This window comes from Solanum pennellii, chromosome 3 (assembly GCF_001406875.1).
Source record: "Solanum pennellii chromosome 3, SPENNV200".
Lineage (NCBI taxonomy): Eukaryota > Viridiplantae > Streptophyta > Magnoliopsida > Solanales > Solanaceae > Solanum > Solanum pennellii.
In genome coordinates this window covers 781,925-803,148 of record NC_028639.1, presented here as the reverse complement: position 1 = coordinate 803,148, position 21,224 = coordinate 781,925, and the positions used below count along the sequence as shown (strand labels likewise).

The 21,224-nt window shown below is 33.3% G+C and overlaps 6 protein-coding genes across 7 annotated transcripts; 3 read left to right on the top strand and 3 right to left on the bottom strand.

Annotated features, from left to right (window-relative positions):
- Window positions 1-815: 815 nt before the first annotated feature.
- Window positions 816-3,145, top strand: LOC107014256 (protein DOG1-like 3). Its single transcript, XM_015214109.1, has 3 exons — window positions 816-1,175; window positions 2,102-2,279; window positions 2,928-3,145. Exons 1-3 carry the CDS (start codon window positions 816-818, stop codon window positions 3,143-3,145), a joined length of 756 nt encoding a protein of 251 aa, XP_015069595.1.
- A 1,093-nt stretch (window positions 3,146-4,238) lies between these two features.
- On the top strand, window positions 4,239-6,102 carry LOC107014304 (CBL-interacting protein kinase 5-like). Of its 2 annotated transcripts, XM_027915833.1 has the most exons (3): window positions 4,239-5,548; window positions 5,660-5,789; window positions 5,867-6,077. In XM_027915833.1, exons 1-3 carry the CDS (start codon window positions 4,382-4,384, stop codon window positions 5,872-5,874), a joined length of 1,305 nt encoding a protein of 434 aa, XP_027771634.1. In that variant the 5' UTR covers window positions 4,239-4,381; the 3' UTR covers window positions 5,875-6,077. The 2 variants fall into 2 exon arrangements, with proteins under 2 accessions (XP_027771634.1, XP_015069642.1); XM_015214156.2 differs by having other exon boundaries at window positions 4,240-5,548; window positions 5,660-6,102.
- Window positions 6,103-6,127: 25 nt separating this feature from the next.
- Window positions 6,128-7,280, bottom strand: LOC107014307 (probable LRR receptor-like serine/threonine-protein kinase At3g47570). The gene is made up of 2 exons (XM_015214160.2): window positions 6,686-7,280; window positions 6,128-6,584 (listed from the first exon to the last, which is right to left on the bottom strand). Exons 1-2 carry the CDS (start codon window positions 6,963-6,965, stop codon window positions 6,247-6,249), a joined length of 618 nt encoding a protein of 205 aa, XP_015069646.1. The 5' UTR covers window positions 6,966-7,280; the 3' UTR covers window positions 6,128-6,246.
- Window positions 7,281-9,743: 2,463 nt separating this feature from the next.
- LOC107014303 (receptor kinase-like protein Xa21) lies at window positions 9,744-12,083 on the bottom strand. Its single transcript, XM_027915832.1, has 2 exons — window positions 10,371-12,083; window positions 9,744-10,260 (listed from the first exon to the last, which is right to left on the bottom strand). Exons 1-2 carry the CDS (start codon window positions 11,908-11,910, stop codon window positions 9,923-9,925), a joined length of 1,878 nt encoding a protein of 625 aa, XP_027771633.1. The 5' UTR covers window positions 11,911-12,083; the 3' UTR covers window positions 9,744-9,922.
- A 249-nt stretch (window positions 12,084-12,332) lies between these two features.
- Window positions 12,333-13,265, bottom strand: LOC114076359 (LRR receptor-like serine/threonine-protein kinase ERECTA). The gene has a single exon (XM_027915239.1). The coding sequence runs from the start codon at window positions 13,263-13,265 to the stop codon at window positions 12,333-12,335; it is 933 nt and encodes a 310-aa protein (XP_027771040.1).
- A 1,737-nt stretch (window positions 13,266-15,002) lies between these two features.
- LOC107014306 (shaggy-related protein kinase eta-like) lies at window positions 15,003-20,884 on the top strand. The gene is made up of 12 exons (XM_015214159.2): window positions 15,003-15,264; window positions 16,594-16,686; window positions 16,822-16,881; window positions 16,963-17,235; window positions 17,304-17,378; window positions 17,458-17,514; window positions 18,401-18,541; window positions 18,654-18,704; window positions 18,776-18,871; window positions 19,665-19,748; window positions 19,967-20,068; window positions 20,312-20,884. Exons 1-12 carry the CDS (start codon window positions 15,250-15,252, stop codon window positions 20,411-20,413), a joined length of 1,149 nt encoding a protein of 382 aa, XP_015069645.1. The 5' UTR covers window positions 15,003-15,249; the 3' UTR covers window positions 20,414-20,884.
- Window positions 20,885-21,224: the final 340 nt, after the last annotated feature.

Here is a 21,224-nt window from a genome sequence, read left to right as displayed (position 1 = left end):
AAATTATTAGCTATCAATATGTCAAAATATTTTCCACTCAAACTTATCCTCTTAAGACCAAATTCCAGTGAAGTGCATAATTAAAATATTCAATTAATTTCCTCCCATCAGAACTAACGCCATACACATGATTATTAACTGTTATAATTCTTTCACTTGCAATATAAATATATATATAGAATTATTATAAAATTTTAGTTAGATTTCTTACCTGAAGGAAGAGGATTCACTTCTCATCCTCTTTCTACTTCGTGACATGGTGCCGCACCAACTGTACGATTTTTTCTCAAAGTTTAGGTTTAGTTTATTTTACATGGGTCACTAGATGAATTATGGACTTGACCCATTAATTAATAACTAAATAAATAAATTATTTAATCAATACCTATTAATTAAATAATCATATTTATCAAAAAGTTTAAAATTCTTAAAATCAACTTTTATCTATTGATCATTAATGACTCGAGACAACTATCGGGAGGGGTAAAATGGTCATTTCATAAAAATTACAAAAAAATAACCTTTTGGGTCATTACAGATAGTCTGTTTATATCATATCTTTGAAATGCGTTTATTTATCCCGATTTTACGTGAACACGAAATAGGCTACAGATGAGTACAAAACTACGTCACATTGCATTCCCTAAATCACGAAATGTCCAAAAAAAAAAAAAAATACCTACTATTAAATGTACAAGATTTTTTATGTATCTCAATTTTTTATTTATTCAATTCACACCATATATTAACCAAAAAATACATTTATTCATGATATGGCTAGTGAGTTTCTTAAAGAAACAAAAAAATAAAAATAAATGGCAAATTCAAGCTCCGATAGAAAAAATGAAGAAAATTTATACAATACATGGATGAACAATCAACAAGAAGAACTAAAAGAGCTTCAAAATGCCGTCGTTCGTGCTCGAAAAAACGAGCTAAACGACGACGAATTGAATGAGTTACTAAGAAAAATGGTGAACAACTTCCAAGGGTACGCGAACGGCCGTAGTCGACTCGCGAGAGTCGACGTATCGCCGTTCTTTGCCCCTACTTGGTGCACCCCTTTGGAAAATTCGGTCTTGTGGATAGGAGGGTGTAGGCCATCTACGTTTATACGGTTGATTTATGCGTTATGCGGAATCGAAATTCAGTCTCATATCGCGAGATATTTACAGGTAAATGTTAAATGAGCAGGTTGAATTAAATTTGAATGTTTTAATAAATTATTCTAATCCGTCAAAAGTTTTTAAGCTAAAATGAATTTAGAATAAATTAATGATCTAAATAATAGATCATAGTTCAATCCACCAACTTATACATATATTTAATTTTGTTGATTGTTATTTTATAATTTTTTTAATTATTTAATATTTTTTATTATGATTTTATATAAGGTGTCAAATAGGGAATGTCAAAAATCATTGTTTTCTATCAAATACAGTCGAACTCGTCATACTAGGGTTATTTATTGTGGTTTATATGAGTTGGTCGCAATTGACCTTTTGCGGTTTACATCTCCTACTATTTGTAGTTTATTACACATGAATATATTTATTTGGTGTGTGGACTTAAAGGATAGCGATGACAGGTTTTGCATTACAAAAAGAAGTCTTGTTTTTAATACTTTAAGGGAAAATGTACAAGTACATCCTATACTATGATTGAAATCCCAGAAAAATACCTTAACTAAACTAACGTCATATTACCTCCCTGAATTTATTATTTTTTATAATTTTATGTATTTTTTTTACTTACGTGGAATTCAAATATCTCTCATGCGTCTCAATTATATGGAGTCATGGAGTGTCTCACGTAAGACGAATGGTGTACATAATTACAAAAAAATTAAGTTCGAAAGATAATATGAACTTAGTTTAGTTAAGATGTGTCTCTGAAATTTTGATTATAATCTAGGTGGTACTCGTGTGTTTTTCCATACTTCAATTAAGATTGTGAATGTGGGCTATATAACAACTTTTAGATAAGTTTGAGTTAAAATAGATTGAGTTTATAAATAAGACTACTGTTATCCCGTTCAAATATGATTTTGAGTTAGACAGAAGTTATATTTTTATGAACTAATTTTATCACGTATGTATAGGGTATGAAAATTGGAGAATTTGGTCATCTTTCTGGTAAGCAAATTACCATGATTGATAAGTTACAAAGACAAATTATTTTAGAAGAGAGAAGATTTTCTTCAAGGTTAGCTAGCTTGCAAGAAGATGTTGTTGATCAACCGTTTGCTATGGCTGCTAGAATTTACGATACTGAACGAGGTACGTGACGTATTAATTTATTTATCGATGTTTAATTGAACATGAAATTAAAATTATTTGTTTTTTGTTTCAATTTAATATTACTTGCCCTTTTTATCGTATTAATAAAAATTCTATCTATATATACATATACATTTATAAGAAGAATGTAGAGGGGTGTAGACAATTTTTTAAAATGGCAAGTATTTTGAAAAAATTATATAATCATCATAAGTAAAGTGGACCAGATCAAAGAGTACGCCATTCTTTTTGAAATAAATTAAAAAAATATATAACAAATAACGACAAAACAAATATTATAATCTTATTATTATAAACATATATGATCACATCGTTACCTTTTTCTCCCCTCATTTTGTCTTTGCTTATTGAATAAGCATATTCTACTTTTTATAAAAAAATAAATAATTTTATCTGATATTTTACTTTTTCTTCTTAGTCTTCAAATTGATGATGCATGAGATAATGAAACGACAAAAAATAGTTCAATCTATCTAGAAGTTATATTTATCAAAATAATATAATAGTATATTATGAAACAATATATAATAACTTAATTATGATCTAAACAAGTTATGACTATTTAAAAAATTAGATTATTTTTAAAAAAAAAATATATTTTTATTTATTTAATTATGTTTTCAACAGGTGAGAATGAAATCGAGCCCTTAAATAAACATGGTAAGGACATGTCAAATTTACTAGAAGAAGTTGATGAGTTGAGGATGAAGACACTAAAGGAGATATTGGGCATATTGACACCAATTCAAGGTGTGGAATACTTAGCAGCAACAAAGAGAATAAGGCTATGTTTGCAACAATGGGGAAAAAAGAGGGAACAAGAACATAATAGTGATAATAATTAATTAGATAGAGATCAATATGCTATGGATTATTAGTGTTGTTATAATATATAATAGAGATAGTCACCAAAAATCACATATGATATTTTCGAGTTTCATATTTTGATTACAAGTGATTTTCTTTTACTATATGAATTATCATGATTTAGGTATTAAAATACACCTAACTGAGCAGATGGCGATAGTTCAAGTAGGAAACGAGAATATTTGATAATTATTTGAAACAATTTCAAGATAATTACAATATATTTAACATATAGTTTATGTAGTTAAAAAATCAACTAATTGTTTGAATGTGAAATTCAAAGAAGAGAAGATAATTTAAATGTGTATTTGACTTTAATATGTTATCATGCATGCCTGAATTTGTTGTATATATTCCAAATCGTTGGTTTATTTGTTCTCTTCTAATTATTATTCCATCCGCTTTATTTTATTTATATGTTTTAGTTTGAATTTGATCTGATACAAAATTTTAAAAAAATAAAAAGGGCTTTTGAATTAAATATGCAATTTGAATTGAAAAAGATTAAAGAGAGAGGTGGAGTTATTTGTTTTTGTTAGGCAGGGGCAAAACTAGAATTCTAATTATGTTAGGATTCAACAATATTTTGTTAGTTAACTCAAAACTCTGTGCGTTACAAATCTGCTTATGAGTTTGAGATTCATAAATTTTAAATTCTAAATTCACTTCTATCAAAAAGATTAAATATCAATTTCCTTATTTTTTATAATAAATATAAATGTTTCACAAAGGATGACATGCATTAATCAAGAAATAGTCCCTTAATTAGTGATACATGTTTTTTTATAGCTACCGAAATATCATGAAATAATTTAAGATGACAAGTTTCAAAAGTTTATATTTTTCTTTCAAAAGTAAGTGCTTAATCAAATATCACTATATAAATCAAAACTTTCTAAATGAAAATAGTGTCATATAAAACGGACTGCATGTGATATATAAGTACAAATATATATAGGCTTTTTCTATTTTTATTCATTAGTTATATATTTAGCCATCTTTCTTTAGTTTCCAAAAATAACTAATTTATAAACAACCTAACAAATTCTTTAAATTCCATAATTTTTTTTCTCCATTTCATTGGATTTAATTTCTCCCAACACAAACACACCTCCTCTTACCCAAGCTAATTCCCCCCCTATGATTAGGCAGGGAAAATCACTAAGCGAATACACGATGATTCGCCCATAATTTCAATTTCTTCGCGCGCTTGGATGCATCATCTATCCTCTTGCAGGATGATGAGCATGAAGAGCGCGAAAACGGAGAAAAAAGGGACAATTTTGTTGCATAAATATGAGATTGGTAAATTGTTAGGGCAAGGTACATTTGCCAAAGTTTATTATGCAAGGAACCTAAAAACAGGACAAATTGTAGCTGTTAAGGTAATTGACAAAGAAAAAGTGATGAAAGTTGGCTTAATTGACCAAATCAAACGTGAAATTTCTGTTATGAGATTAATTAGGCATCCAAATGTTGTTGAACTTTATGAAGTAATGGCTAGCAAAACAAAAATTTATTTTGCAATGGAATATGTTAGAGGTGGTGAATTATTCAATAAGGTTGCTAAAGGGAGGCTTAGGGAATCAGCAGCGCGAAAATATTTTCAACAATTAATCGCGTCTGTTGATTTCTGTCATAGTCGAGGGGTATATCATAGGGACTTGAAACCTGAAAATATACTCCTGGATGAAACTGGAAACCTGAAAGTTTCTGATTTTGGGTTGAGTGCTCTTTTCGATACGAAAAGACAAGATGGACTCCTCCACACGACGTGTGGAACTCCAGCATATGTCGCGCCAGAGGTCATAAATAAGAGAGGATATGATGGCGAAAAGGCGGATATTTGGTCATGTGGGGTGATTTTGTTTGTGTTGTTAGCTGGTTATCTTCCATTTCATGACACAAATTTAATGGAAATGTATAAGAAGATTACTAAAGGGATATTTAAATGCCCTGAATATTTTCCATATGAAGTGAAAAAACTACTTTTAAGAATTCTTGATCCAAATCCAATTTCAAGAATTACATTAGCTAAGCTAATGGACAATAATTGGTTCAAGAAAGGATTCAAACAAATTGATAAACCATTAATTTTGGATCAAGATCACGACGATGATTCACCTCGTAGTGTTTTTGATATGGTGGATGATTCGGATGCAGAGTGTTCTTCACGACACAAAGAAGAGAGTTCATCAGCAATAATGAAGCCTACTTGTTTGAATGCTTTCGATATCATTTCACTTTCTCCTGGTTTTGATCTCTCTAGCTTGTTCGAGAAAGATAAGAGTCATAGGTCGGATGCTAGATTCACGACACAAAAGTCTGCATCCACTATCGTGTCAAGGCTAGAAGAAGTAGCTTCAATGGGGAGCTTTAAGGTACGTATGTGAAAGATGTTCATCTGACCACCCTTAAAGCAGTACTTATGTGGCTTTGCGTCTATGAAAAGTTTAGTATTTTAGACCATACTTTATTATGTCTTTCAACAGGTGAAGAAAAAAGACGGGACGGTGAAAATGCAAGGAAGCAAAGAAGGGAGAAAAGGGCAATTAGCAATTGATGCAGAGATATTTGAGATAACTCCAGCTTTCCATGTTGTGCAAGTGACAAAAAAATCAGGTGATACTGCAGAATACAGGAACTTTTGTGATCAAGGATTAAAGCCATCATTAAAAGATATAGTTTGGACATGGCAGGGCAATGAGCAATTACAACAAGTGGAAAATCAAGAAAACAAGACTTGAAGAGGTAAAAGATATGAAAACAAAAACAAGTTGCCTCGGTGAGACCTACCAGCTCACGATTTCGAGTTGTGGATTCAATGTTTACTATATTACTTGCCTATCTGTATTCATATAGTTTATTCCTCTAACAATTTACAAAAACTAAGATCATTCTGCTTCAAGATTTTCAAGAGGATCAATTTCGTTTTTAGTTTTTAAGAGGAAACAGTGACATTTATTGCAACCAACTAGCATTTCTGAAAACAGAATCAAAATGCTAAAACAAAAAAAGCAATATTCTTCCCATAAAACAAACAAGCAATCAATTTGGAAAAAGAGATTCGATAACATGCTCAGCGTGCAAGAAGTTGAATCATGATCTTCTGTAGCATCCCTACAACATCTTTCATGTTTGTCCTTGTTGCCGGAGATTCAGCACAACAATCCAATGCCACTTTCATGATTGATGCCACAACATCTAGCTTCTTCTGTAAGCGATGATCCATTGGTGTTACCAAATTGGCATCTACAACGTTCATTACTGCCTCTGGGAGTGAATAACTCACCCATTGCTTCAAGCTAAGATCTCCCTCAAACTCACTAGGCTTTCTCCTGGTAAATGTTTCCAGCAACATAATCCCGTAACTGTAGACATCACATTTTATTGACACCAGTCCATCCAGTCCATACTCTACAGTCAAACAATTAATTTAAGTATGCAATATACTTTCTTGATTGAAAAAAAAAAGGACCAAAATTAATGCTCAAATTAGCAAAAACAAAGAGACGTACCCGGTGCAATATAACCAAATGTTGCTAAGGTTTTTGTGTATAAATCACTCTCGTCTTCACCAAGCAGTTTTGAAATACCAAAGTCACTTAGGTGAGCAACCATATCCTCATCCAACAAGATGTTACTGGGCTTTATATCACAGTGAATCACGGGCGAGGAGCATCCGTGGTGAAGATATTCCAAAGCACATGCCACATCTATCATAATGCTTAGTCTCTGGCAGATATCTAGGAAGTAGTTGTGCGAATACAAATACTTGTCAAGACTTCCATTAGGCATATAGTCGAGCACTAAAGCCTTAAAATCCAGGTTGGAGCAACTAGTGATGACTTTCACGAGATTCCTGTGGCGAAGGCTGCACAAAACTTCACATTCTGTATCAAAACTCTTGAATGCCGCTTCCAGTTGCAGATTGAACACTTTAACTGCAATGGCAGTTTCACTTCTGAGAACGCCTTTGTAGACAGAGCCAAAACTTCCAGAACCAATCAGATTACTCTCGCTAAGCGAATCAGTTGCATGGAGCAGTTCAACATTTCTAAAGCCACCAATCTGGAGGCATTCGAGAGTGACGGGGGAACGGAACCAGTGAAACTATTATTTCCAAGATTTAAAACTTGAAGTTGGTCTAAAAACCCAAACCAACAAGGAAACTCCCCACTAAAGATGTTAAAACTTAAATCAACAAACTTAAGCCGACGCAGGTGTGCAATTTCTTGAGGCAAATTTCCATGGAAATTGTTGCTTCTCAATGTTGGGAAAACGCGGACAAGCACAAAAGAATATACGGTAAAAGTAATGGAAATAAAATAGGAAAATAACGACACCAAGAATTTTACGTGAAAACCCTTCTGAATAAGGGAAAAAACCACGGACTAAGAGGAGCAATTGATATTACACTGTGTAATCACGAATACAATACTCAAAGTGACTACTACACACTCAAAAGGAACAACACTCTTTTGGTTTTCGTCTTACTAAAATATCGCTCACACTCTATTTTTCTTCACAGACTATTTTCTTGTATAGTCTATGGAATACCTCACTTTGCTCTCAAAATGGTTTTTCTCTCTAACTTGGTGTGTTCTACAAATGAGCAAGAATGCTTTATTTATAGAAGGATAAAACCATGCCTATGTCACTAATGACATATGTAAACATAGCAAAGTCAAAAATGGTTGTAAATCTTACCAATTTGCCAACTACCAAATCTTTTCTTTTCAACTCCAATTACTATTCATTTTTAACAATTGCTTGTACCAATTGAATAGCTAAAGTTGACTAAAAAATGGGATGGATTCAACACTCAAGACAAGAGAAACAAGAAATGTGAGGTTTCCTAAATCACGGGGGATCCTTCCTCTAAGAGCCATGTTGAAAAGATTCAAGGACTTCACTCGCCGGTAACGATAGTCACAGGTTACTCCTATCCAATCACAAACAGAAATATTGAGAGACCAACTCTCATCCAAGAAATGAAAGGGGTCGAAACTAATTTGGGATTTCAGAGATAGAAGAGTCCATTGATCTGTCAAAACAGTCGTGGATGAACAAGGCATAACATATTGAAGCAACAAGAGTAGCAATGTGAATAGAAAAGATGTCAAGGCTCTCTCCATAGGTAAAAATATTACTAGTACGAAAATGGTATTACGAGTAACATATCAGCATTAATGCAACTAAATTAGTGTTTTCAATGAAACAAACAAACAAAAAAAATGTGTCTTTTATTGTTTGTTGTGTTTTTGATATCCAAAGTGTTGAAAACCACTCATTTTAAAATCAATAGATAAAGGCATAAAATTGAATCATATCATCAATATGGTAGATCAATAATAATTGTTTAAATTATTCTCTTTCTCTTGCTGAACGGATATATCTTATCTGTTCACAAAATTTTATAATTATCTTCTTGAATATTTAAGCTATTATGAAGAATTCATAATTTATATATGTTTGAGGAAATGCGAATATCTCTCTCCATGGGACATATAGTGGAAAAGGACCTATCAAATTTCCCAATGTAGTAATATCTCATTGTTATTCTTTAACATATTTTTTACCTATGATTTATTTATGCATCATTTCTTAATTACCTTTTTCTCAAGTGTCTTCTATCTTTTTGTCCTTCATTTTTTTTTAAAAAAAAAGTTCTTAAAAATACTCTTTTTCTAATATCTCGTAACTTTCAATCTTTTTTATATTTGGTTGAATTAAATATTTTGAAAAATATTTTTCAAATCAACTCATTTTTCCTCAAATTTAAGAAAAATGATTTTTTTTCAAAACTTAAAAGAACATTTTCCAAAAACTCTCTTCCAACTTCATATTACAATTTATTTTGTCTCTACCCTCAAATTAGACCCCAAGAAAAAAAATATTAAAGCTTGTTTTTAAAAAATATTTTCAACTTCATTTTTTTTACCTCACCCTCACCCCTACACCAGCCCCCTACCACTCCCTCCTATCAATTGTTTTCATAAAAAATATATTTGATTCTTAAAATTTTGGTTATAATTAAAATTTTATGTCGCTAAATTTTAATAAAAAAAAATAATTAAATAAGTTGAGTGACCTTATGTGCAAAGAAGTCATAGTTGAGTGACTTTTGAATTGAAAATGAAAGTTGAATGACTTTCTGTGCAAAGACCATCAAAGTTAATAACTCCTTTTATCTGAAACACATCAGTTTTTAGGCATAGTACATAAATGTGTTTTTTAACTTAGCATCAGTTGGGCATCTACGCCCTTCAATTTGAATGTGCACAAATACACGCTTAAACTAGTATAACACTGAACAAATAGACATTTGTCCTATGTGACATAATACACATAGAATGTAATGTACTTGTTTAACATTATATAAGTTTAAATAATTTATTTATACACATTAAATGTTGAAGGATATAAATGTTTGTTAAAGTTAAATAAAGTGTAAATTTATGCAACCTTGGATGAGACCCTTCTTCATATCTGGCATGAATGCATTTTTTGTCATGTAAAACATTTACTATATTAATTGCCTATTTGTATTCATATAGTTTATTCCTCTAACAATTTACAAAAACTAAGATCATTCTGCTTCAAGATTTTCAAGAGGGTCAATTTGGTTTTAGTTTTTAAGAGGAAACAGAGTCATTTATTGCAACCAACTAGCATTTCTGAAAACAGAATCAAAGTGCTAAAACAAAACAAAAGAAGTGATCGATTCGAAACAAGAGATTCAGAGAACATGCTCAGCATGCAAGAAGTTGAATCTTGATCTTCTGTAGCATCCCTACAACATCTTTCATGTTTGTCCTTCTTGCCGGAGATTCAACACAACAATCTAATGCCACTTTCATGATTGATGCAACAACATCTAGCTTCTTCTGTAAGCGATGATCCATTGGTGTAACCAAGTTGGCATCCATAACGTCCATTACTGCCTCTGGGAGTGAATAACTCACCCATTGCTTCAAGTTAAGATCTCCCTCAAACTCACTAGGCTTTCTCCTGGTAAATGTTTCCAGCAACATAATCCCGTAACTATAGACATCACATTTTATTGACACCAGTCCATCCAGTCCATACTCTACAGTCAAATAATTAATTTGAAGATGCAATATATACTTTCTTAATTGTAAAAAAAAAAGAATAAGAGGAAAAATCAATGTTCAAATTAGCAAAAACAAAGAGACATACCCGGTGCTATATAGCCAAATGTTGCTAAGGTTTTAGTGTATAAATCGCTCTCATCTTCACCAAGCAGTTTTGAAATACCAAAGTCGCTTAGGTGGGCAACCATATCCTCATCCAGCAAGACGTTACTAGGTTTTATATCACAGTGTATCACGGGTAACGAGCACCCATGATGGAGATATTCCAATGCACATGCGACATCTGTCATAATGCTTAGTCTCTGCCTGATGTCTAGGAAGTAGTTGTGCGAATACAAATACTTTTCAAGACTTCCATTAGGCATATACTCGAGAACTAAAGCCTTAAAATCCAGGTTGGAGCAACTAGTGATGACTTTCACAAGATTCCTGTGGCGAAGGCTGCGCAAAACTTCACATTCTGTATCAAAACTCTTGAATGCCGCTTCCAGTTGCAGATTGAACACTTTAACTGCAATGGCAGTTTCACTTCTGAGAACGCCTTTGTAGACAGAGCCAAAACTTCCAGAACCAATCAGATTACTCTCGCTAAGCGAATCAGTTGCTTGGAGCAGTTCATAGTATGAAATTCTTTCTGTTGTTGCGGTAGACAATGAATCAGCTTGTTGAGGATCACTTTTAACTCTTGTATACCTTATCCATACAAACAGAAAGGTAATAGGAACCAGTACAAGTGCGATTCCCAGCACAAGAAATAGAACAAGCATTTTTTTCCTATTTGATCTATGCTTTGATGATGTGGGGCACGGTGGAACACTAAACCTTGAAGAACCACATAATGCTTCATTGTCGATGAAAAATTGACTCGAGAGGTTCTTGAAAGGACCCCCCGAGGGTATTTCACCGTACAGCTTGTTGACAGAAACATTGAAATACTTGAGGTGTTGTAGTTTCTCCAAAGACATGGGTATAGTTCCCGATATATTATTATGTGAAATGTCTAGGTATCCCAAACTTACCATGTTGCTGAATGAGTCAGGTATAGATCCTTGCAACTTGTTGTGCCTCAAAGAAAGGTACTCCAAATTTTGCAATGCTCCAATTTCCCTAGGAATTCCTTTTGAGAATTGATTCATCGACAGATCTATATGTGTCACAGCTTTTAGATTTCCAATTTCTGGTGGTAAAGAACCAACCATGTTGTTTGAGGACAAGTCAAGCTCAATTAACTCCTTAAGATTCCCTAAGCTTGGTGGTATATTGGAAATCAATTTATTGGAACCAAGATGTATCAATCTAAGGGAAGTAACATTCCCTAAACAATTAGGAAGAGATCCTAAAAGTTGATTTTGTCCCAAGTAAATAGCACCCAAATTCTGCAATTTACAAATGTGATCTCCAATAAATCCTGTAAGTTTGTTGTCACTCAAGTTGAAACGCTGAAGGTTTTTTAAGTTGCCAATTGATGTGGGAATTGATCCAACTAAGTTGTTTCCAGAAAGATCAAGCTCTAACAAGTTTCTTAAGTTCCCAAATTCATTAGGAATTCGCCCTTTAATATTGCAAGAACTGGCGTAAAACATTGTAAGAGAAGTGGAAAGGTTCCCTGCAGATACTGGAAGCATGCCGTTTATAGGGTTTGAAGATAGAAAAAGAATTGTTAACTTTCTACAATTGGTTAAGGAAGTGAGGAAGCTAAATGATGAGTCACTTGTTAAATTGTTTGCTGCCAAGTTTAGGAACTGTAGATTAGCCAAATATCCAAGAGAATTGGGAATCAAGCCAGTGAGTTTATTGTTTGAAAGCTCTAGATTAGTAAGTTTTGAACAATTGGAAATAGAATGAGGTATTAGTCCCAACAAGATTGGTTAAGTTACCCAAATAAAGCTCTTCAATGTTGGGTAATACAGAATCTATGTTTGATGGTAGAGTTCCTGATAGATTATTGTTTGTAAGAGCAATTATCCTCAATCGTGAAGTACTGTTGAACATCTCTATTTGAAGTGAACCACTGAAACTATTTAACCCCAGACTAAGTACCTCCAACTCAATCATATTGCTTATCTCTTTGGATATGACCACGAAGTTTGTTTGTGGATAGATAAAGCCCATTGAGTATTGAGAGACTATTACATAAACCATTGGGAAGATTTCCTGATAAGCTATTGTCTGTAAATGCAATTACTTCGATTTTAGAAATATTGAAAATTGTGAATGGTATAGAACCCGTAAGTTTATTATGTTGTATGGACAACAGTTTCATCTTGTGTAGATTGCCAATCCCTTCTGGAATGTTCCCTTGAAGTAAATTACGAGATAAATCTAAAGCTCCCAACCTTGAGGCATTCGAGAGTGACGATGGAATAGAACCTATGAGATTATTTCCATACAAGCTTAAAACTCTCAGGTTTATAAGACTACCAATCACTTCTGGGATTTCACCCTCAATGGAATTGAAATTCAGATTCAAAGTCTCAAGTGTGGAAATATTAGAAAATGAAGAAGGGATGGAACCAATGAAACTATTGTTTCCAAGATTTAGAACTTTAAGTTGGTGTAAAAACCCAAACCAAGAAGGAATTTCCCCTCTAAAGTTGTTGAAACTTAAATCAAGAAACTTAAGCCGATGCAAATATGCCATTTCTTGAGGCAAATATCCCTGGAAATTGTTGCTTCCCAAGTCAAGTGAACCAAGAAATGTGAGGTTTCCAAAATTACGCGGAATCCTGCCCGTAAGAGCCATGTTGGAAAGATTCAAGGACTTCACTCGCTGGTGACGAGAACCACAAGTGACTCCTACCCAACGACAAACAGAAATAGCGGGAGTCCAGCTTTCATTCAAGAAGTGAAAGGGATCTGAAATGATTTGAGATTTTAAAGAAAGAGTAGCTAATTGATCAGTAGTAATGTTGGTTTGGGTCATAACATAGTGAAGCAACAAGAGTATTGTCAAGAGAAAAAGAGTGAAGGCTCTCTCCATTAGTGCAAATAATAGTACTAGTAACCTGTGGCTTTGAGACTTTAAATAGCAATAACATCTCTTTTTAGGAGATATTTCTATTCAATACCAATACCACTCCTTTCATAATTCACTAGAATTCTTTAGTCAAAATTAGTGCTGCATTTATCAATTTACTATTCCTACAATATGTATGAAAGGTTGACCAAAAAGTTGAAGTGGCAGACCAAGAAAAAAAATATTACTAGTGTTTGACTTGGAAAAGAGTCACCACTAACTTCTATAATCACATTATGTATGGATGCTCAAGATATAGTGTACAATTTCTTCAAGATATACTCTAATTAGTTGCTTCAAGTTAGTGAAAGAATCCAAACCAAGAAGGAACCTCAACTATGAAGTTGTTCAAACTTAAATCAAGAAACTTGAGCCGACGCAAGAGTGAGTTAAAGTCTCATATTGGTTAGGAAATAGAATGACGATCTATATAATAGACTTGGGTAATCCTTAGAATTGTGTGATGAAAAGTAGTGCCATATTACTAACTTATGCTACTATAGAGTACTGATGATACATTTTATTTTATTTTTCTCAGGTATTAGACACCCTCAAGAATTATGAACAAATCTCTGGTCAACTAGTGAACATGTATAAGTATTGCTATTTGGTGGCTCCAAACACATATGCTGATACAAATTGAGGAATTCAATCAATCCATTGACGTAACCAGTAAAGTTGGATATGGTGACATGTGACCAGAACGTATGGAAATAGCCTTTTGTAGAAATGTAGGATAAGGAGCAAGGACCCTTGCAATTCGGTCCTTTCCTGAATCCCACACATAGCGAGAGCTTAGTGCACCGAATTGCTTCAACAACAGCAACTTTCCTTTTATATATCTTGGATATCCAAACTAGTTGTGAAGAAAAAAGATGGCATACTTTGGTGGCCAAGATCACTGGAAAGTGACAAGTATTGTTACATGTAACTTTTCCGGCTCGCGTAATTTGTTACGTCAATTTCAAAAGGATAAGTTATGTTGAAATTGATAAAGTTTGATGGGAATTCATAATTGCTAAAGGACTAGTTAAAGTTGTGGTTCATGCGGGTAGAGGCAACGATTGTCATACACCCGCCTTACTAACTTCGCTTTGAAGAATTCATGATTTTTATATATTTGAGGTCGATGAAAAAAAAAGCGTGAAACAAAGATTGATTTCACGTAATGGAAAAATAGGACTTAAATAATATCTCTCTCCACTAGAACATGTAGTGGAAATGGTGGACTTAATAGATAAATTAGTTATGTAGATTTTAGTAATGTTCTTATTCGGTAGGGGAATATATGTATAATTTTATGCAGAAATTAGTTAGTCATATATTAATTATTATCCATCTTTTATTCATAACTTATGCATATAATAGTTATATAAAATTAAATACCGTATTAATTTTATACATGAATAATTTACCTATTAAATAATTATCCACCAAATATGATATATTACTTATACATGATGTATTACCTGCATAGCTCATTATCAAACCAGTTACCAAACGACTCCTTAATTAATTCAAGATAAATGTGTTTAACCAAATATTGTAAGGATTAAAATAGAAATTTATCAATAATATAGGGACTAAGAAAGCAATTATTCCTTTTTTGAAAAAAAAATGATTACTAAAAATAGACAAATTGGTAGTTGCCTAAAACTCTAGGGGTCTAAATGAATATCTAAAAAGACAGAAAGAAAGAAAGAGAAGACAGAGAGGAAGAAGAAAAAAAACCACTAGAGGAAAGAGCTGTATTCACATGGGATGCTGTTTTAGCTAATGGGTCCTTTCGCTCTCTCTCTCTCTCCTCTTTCTCTCTCTTAATTCAGCCGACAATTATGAGCTTTGAATCATAAAGTTAAAGAGTGGTCTTCTTCTTCTTCTTTCTACTTTCCCTTTTCTTGTTTTTTTTTTTTCAATTTTTTTTTCTTTGATTAGGAGCTGGAAAATTATGGCTGATGATAAGGTAAGCATTTTGCTCTCTGGGTATTTTTTTGTTATGTAGAAAAGTTCATAACTTTACTTGTTAAGTTGTTTTCATTTTTGGGAATATTTGTGTTGTTGCCCCTTTTAGATCAAATTTCAGTACTAATCTGAGTTTAAGTATCATTTTGCTTTGTTGGTATTTTTGTTATGTGCGAAAGATTATAACTTTACTTGTTATATGTTGTTTTTCTTATGCTTCTAGTTTCATTTTTATGGAAGTTATTAGTGGGAATATTTGGGTTGTTGTTTCTTGGATTCAAAGTATAATTGCCCCTTTAGATCAAATTTCACTACTAATTTGAATTTAAATATCATTTTGCTTTCTTGGTATTTTTTTATGTATAAAAATTTAATAACTTTACTTGTTAAGATGTATTCCTTCTGCTAGTTCCATTTTTGGAAATTCTTAGTGAGAATATGTAGGTTGTTGTTTCTTGGATTCAATGTATGTTGCTCCTTTAGATCAAATTTCACCACTAGTCTTAGTTTTATTACTATTTTGCTTTGTTATTGTTTTATTGTAGAAAAAGTTCATAACTTTACTTGTTAAGTTGTTTTCTTTCTGCTAGTTTCATTTTTGGAAAACTTTAGTGGGAATATTGATTGTTGTTTCATTACTAATCTGAGTTAAAATACCTGCAGCACTGTACAAATCTGCTTCGCTTTTTTTGGCTGTTTTTTTTGTGATTCTTGATTGCAAATCTAAGTCTAGTCTTTAGCTTCTAGTTGTGAAAATATCTGAGCATTTCAGAGGAGGTAATATTTTTGTATTGTATTTCAGAGTTTCTTCGTATTGATTTAAAAATAAGAAAATGAGCTTGTCACCCCTTTCTCCGAGTCTCAAACTAGCAATTTTGTGCTCTCAAAATTAGTTTCAGTTTCAAAGATTGATTTTTTTGTCATTCAAGATTTTCCATTTGCTAATCTGGTAGTCTTTTAGAAATTTAGCTGATGGTAGTTGACCTGATCTTTGTTAAGCCTTTTGGGGATACCTGCTACCTTCAAGAATATGTACCTATTAATTACATGACCTGATCCACAATTTCTCCGAGCTTTTGTAAATATTCTTGTTCATATACTTTAATGTTGTTTATCAAAGTATATCTAGTTGCACAAATGTTTCTAATAATAGAAGCTTTCATATTTCTTCATATGTTATGCTTCAAATCGGGATTGTTAAGTTTGTGTGGCTTATGCATCTCCAATGATACTTTCGGTCAGTAGTAGTGTTACATGTTTTTAGTATGATAATGTTGTATCAGGTTTTAGAAATTGCTTTTCTGAGATCTGTGTTTGATGTGGATTGTAGGAGATGTCTGCTCCTGTTATGGATGTGAATGGGGGAGTCACGGGTCATATAATTTCCACTACCATTGGAGGTAAAAATGGTGAGCCAAAGCAGGTAAGAATGTGGTCAATGTGGAATCATGAAAGTTTGTTATTGAGTTTGGCTCCTATTGATTGCTGAATTATGTGAGTAATTTATTTCATATTGAAAATTGAAATTGTGTTTGGCTTTTCAAATAATTTGGTGCAGACAGTCAGCTACATGGCTGAACGTATTGTGGGGACTGGATCATTTGGAGTTGTTTTTCAGGCAAGTGAGCACAAAATATTTGTTTAACTAATTGCTGTATTATTTATTAACTTTTGGTCAATTGATACTTGTATTGTGCAGGCAAAATGCCTGGAAAATGGGGAGACAGTTGCGATAAAGAAGGTTTTACAAGATCGTAGATACAAGAATCGTGAACTACAGTTGATGCGCACTATGGATAACCCAAATGTTGTTTCTTTGAAGCATTGCTTCTATTCGACTACTAGTAAAAATGAGCTTTTTCTCAATTTGGTCATGGAATATGTCCCGGAAACCATGTATCGCATGTTGAAGCATTACAGCAATATGAACCAAAGAATGCCACTCATCTATGTTAAGCTTTACACGTATCAAGTAAGTAACTTTCTTGAGCAACACTTTTCTTCCTAATCTTGATCTGTATTAAACAGAGACTTGTTCAGGTATTTAGGGGGCTGGCATACATGCACACTGTTGCTGACGTTTGCCACAGAGACTTAAAACCTCAGAATATTTTGGTAATGCATCTTCCATGTTGCTAACAGCTTGTACATTGTGGCCTTTCATATTTTGATATCATTATTTTGGCTTCCACAGGTAGACCCTGTTACCCATCAAGTGAAAATTTGTGATTTTGGAAGTGCAAAAGTGCTGGTAAGTAATCATAAAAGCGCAGTTGTGTGTTTGTTCACATGTACCTTCCTACAAAGCCTTTGCCCTTTTTCCTTATTTATCCTTGCCTCTTAAATAGGACTGCTGACATTTGTTTATGTGTAGTATCTGTAACTCTATCCTAGTCAGTATTATTTCTAGAGTTACTGGTAAAAACACCTAGAGCTAATGGTAAAAATACATTTGAACTGTTACTTTTTTGCAAGTTCCATGCACCAACTATCAGTTGTTACCTTTTCCTAACTAAACTATCACCATCTACTCAACGAGGTGTGCTAAGCTTAGGAAAAGGGAAAAACTGATAGTTGAGGTGTGAAGCTTGCAAAAAATTGATAGTTCAGGTGTATTTTTGGACCATTATCTCTTATTTGTAACATATGTCAACGTATAGTTTTGAACCTTGATACTGTCCCTTGCATGAAGATTCATGTTCCACAAATTTGTCAGGTAAGAAAGTGATTGTTGTTGAAATCTTTTACTTTCCAAATGTCATTGAACATTATATACCATATGGAGTTCACAAACTTCTTGTCAGAACTATCGTCTAAAATGCTAGCTCTCTTGGGTAGAGATCATGTTTACCAAAATATTGTCTTTGAGAACTAATTCTCTACATCCACGTCTTGGTTGATTTATTGCTGTTTCCTGCCATTGCATCTTCCGTTTACTCGGTTTAAAAATGAGTTGATTGAAGTTTACTGTTGAATCATGCTGCTACTCAATTTTGTTCTAAACATATGGGCATGGAGAAACTGTTTCTTCTAAGAGAACTCCTCTAAGCTCTATGGTTTCTTATTTGTATAAAAGTTGGTACATTTTCATATTAAGGTTTTGGTACTTGTGACGTACTGAGTATAACATTCATCAGGTTAAAGGTGAAGCAAACATCTCATACATCTGCTCACGGTTTTATCGGGCTCCTGAACTTATATTCGGTGCAACAGAGTATACGACCTCTATTGATATCTGGTCAGCTGGTTGTGTCCTTGCAGAGCTTCTCCTAGGCCAGGTTTGTAAAAATCTAGGTTTTTTTCCTTGCTTAAGTAGTATGTGAGATTTTTCGTGCTCCATAATCCCGCATGAGCAAATTTTTCTGACTAGTTTTGCAATATTTTTTGTAGCCATTATTTCCAGGAGAAAATGCTGTCGATCAGCTTGTTGAGATAATCAAGGTACAACTTGAATTTTTAAATCTGATGCAAATGTTTCTGTACAATTGTTGTTCATTTGCTTCATCTTCCAGGTACTTGGAACACCAACGAGAGAGGAAATTCGTTGTATGAATCCAAATTACACTGATTTTCGGTTTCCACAAATCAAAGCACACCCTTGGCATAAGGTATACATACTTGATTTCAGCTTTACCTAGTGTAAGAAAGAGTTTGTAGTCGTCTGTAGCTTATCCTGTTTTCCATTTGGTAAAAGTGTTAAATAAGTACTCCTTCCGTTCAATTTGCTTGTTCGGTTTTGATTTGGCACGAAGTTTAAGAAAGTAAAGAAGTCTTGAATCTTGTGGTCTTAAACTAAAGAGTTGTAGAATGTACCAAAAATTCCTTTAATCTTGTGGTCTAAAATATGTCATGTGAAAAGTTGAAATTGAAGAAGTGCGAAAAAGGAATGAGGCATTTTTTTAAACGGACTAAAAAGAAAAGTAAAACAAACAAATTGAAACGGATGGAGTAATATTTTTCTACGATCATCTGCTCCATAAATTTTAGGGAGCTATTAATTTCTAGTATTTTCATTTGCGAGAATTTGCACTCCAAAAATTCATTCAATTTAGTACATCTGAATTCGCAATCGACAAATTGAGAGGCTGAAAAGTTTTAATTAATACCTATGGAGAGTAGGCTTAATTCTGTTTTCGAGTTTGTTTAAATCCATGATTGTACAGTTTATATTAGCTATAGTGGCAAGATTGACTAGGCATGGAATTCATTCTTCCTAAGAAGCAATCCGTTGAGAACAGAAATCATAAAATAAGTAATTCCTTGACAAGGGAACTTATTATAGTTAAATGAGTTCAATTTTTTTGTGGATTCTTACCTTCAATAACAACCCTGTAAATTCAATTCCTAGCACGTAATTTCTCTTCGGCTGACTCGCTATATTTCCCTTGTCGTGGTCTTTAGGTATTCCACAAACGAATGCCGCCTGAAGCTATTGACCTTGCTTCACGTCTATTGCAGTATTCACCTAGTCTTCGTTGCAATGCTGTAAGTTTGATCTAGTTGTCTTTAATCTAACGTGACTTTTTTTCATTATGCAAGTTATCTTGATTGTGTCTAGCATGCTTTGCCTACTTCTCATTTGGGGTTTTTAGTTATGCAGGTCTTTTATATTTTCAGCAAACGATACCATGTTTCTAAACCACTCTTTATTGGATGCCACAAACCAAAAATAACTAGTTAGTGTTCTATTTTTCTTTCTGCAGCTTGAAGCATGTGCGCATCCTTTCTTCGACGAGCTTCGAGAACCCAATGCACGCCTTCCCCATGGCCGGCAATTGCCGCCTCTTTTCAATTTTAAGCAGGAGGTATGTATTTCACTCATGGTCATTCTAGATTTGTGAAACATATTAGAGTGATCCATTCAATGGACCCCTGCGGGGGTAGAGAGGTGGTTTCTGGTAAACCCCCTCGGCTCAAAAGAGAAGATAGTGAAGCGCTATTGTATAGACTCCTTTGCTAATCAAGCGTACCCTTGTTCAATCGCAAACGTTGCTAAAATATTATTAAAGCAGCTGTTATGCTGATCCAACTATATTTTACCGTTTCAGTTGGCTGGTGCTTCTCCAGACCTCATTAACAGGTTGATACCAGATCATATAAAAAGGCAAATGGGACTGCATCTTTTCACGACCCGTGATGACATGACGTAAAAAGTACATGTTTAGCTAAGTATTCGGGTTGATGATGATCTGTATATCTAGAAATCCGAGTTTACCTTCTCCCCGACAGGTTCCACCATGACAAGCTGCATCTCCTTGTCGACGAGAGGACAAAGTAAAGGGTTGTTGCTGTGTATCTCAATCCTTCGTCGTGGTATTGTCTTTTCTCGTTCCACTCTTCGAGTATCTCTCCGTCCTCTCTTACCGGGCGACTAGCTTAAGGAAAGTTCTATTTCTGTACATGTTTTGGTAGTAGTACATTGACCAGAAAGCTCCCACCATCATACAAATGAAATGTATTTTTTTTTAAAAAAGATGAGCAAGGAACTAAGGAGCTGTTTAATCTCTTGTAAAATTTGATATATGTTTTCTGTTTGTATTTATTTTATTTTATTTTTACTTTCTTGCTAACATTTGTTGCTTTTAAGAAAAGAACTATTTAATGGATTTTCTTTTTTATTCCCTTTTCTTCTTGCAAGTCTATTAAAGTCAGAGCGGGGTGGGAATGTTTATTTACCGTTGTTGTTATGACTTCATATCTTGGTCGGTCTTTTAATAAGTAGTCAGTGCTAGGCATAATCGAGATTCAATTTAATCACTATATACAACATAATTTTTTGACAAATTGGACCAAGTAGGGCTCTGGTTACTTAGTAAATTAAATTACTTGTGTAATGTAGCATGTAACTTTTTTTATACATATAGCAGAAGTTGAATTCTCTTGTTAATAATTATGTTGCTTTGTTACCGAATAATTTCCAATTTTGTAGTAACAGAAATATTTTAACTTTTTTAAGACATG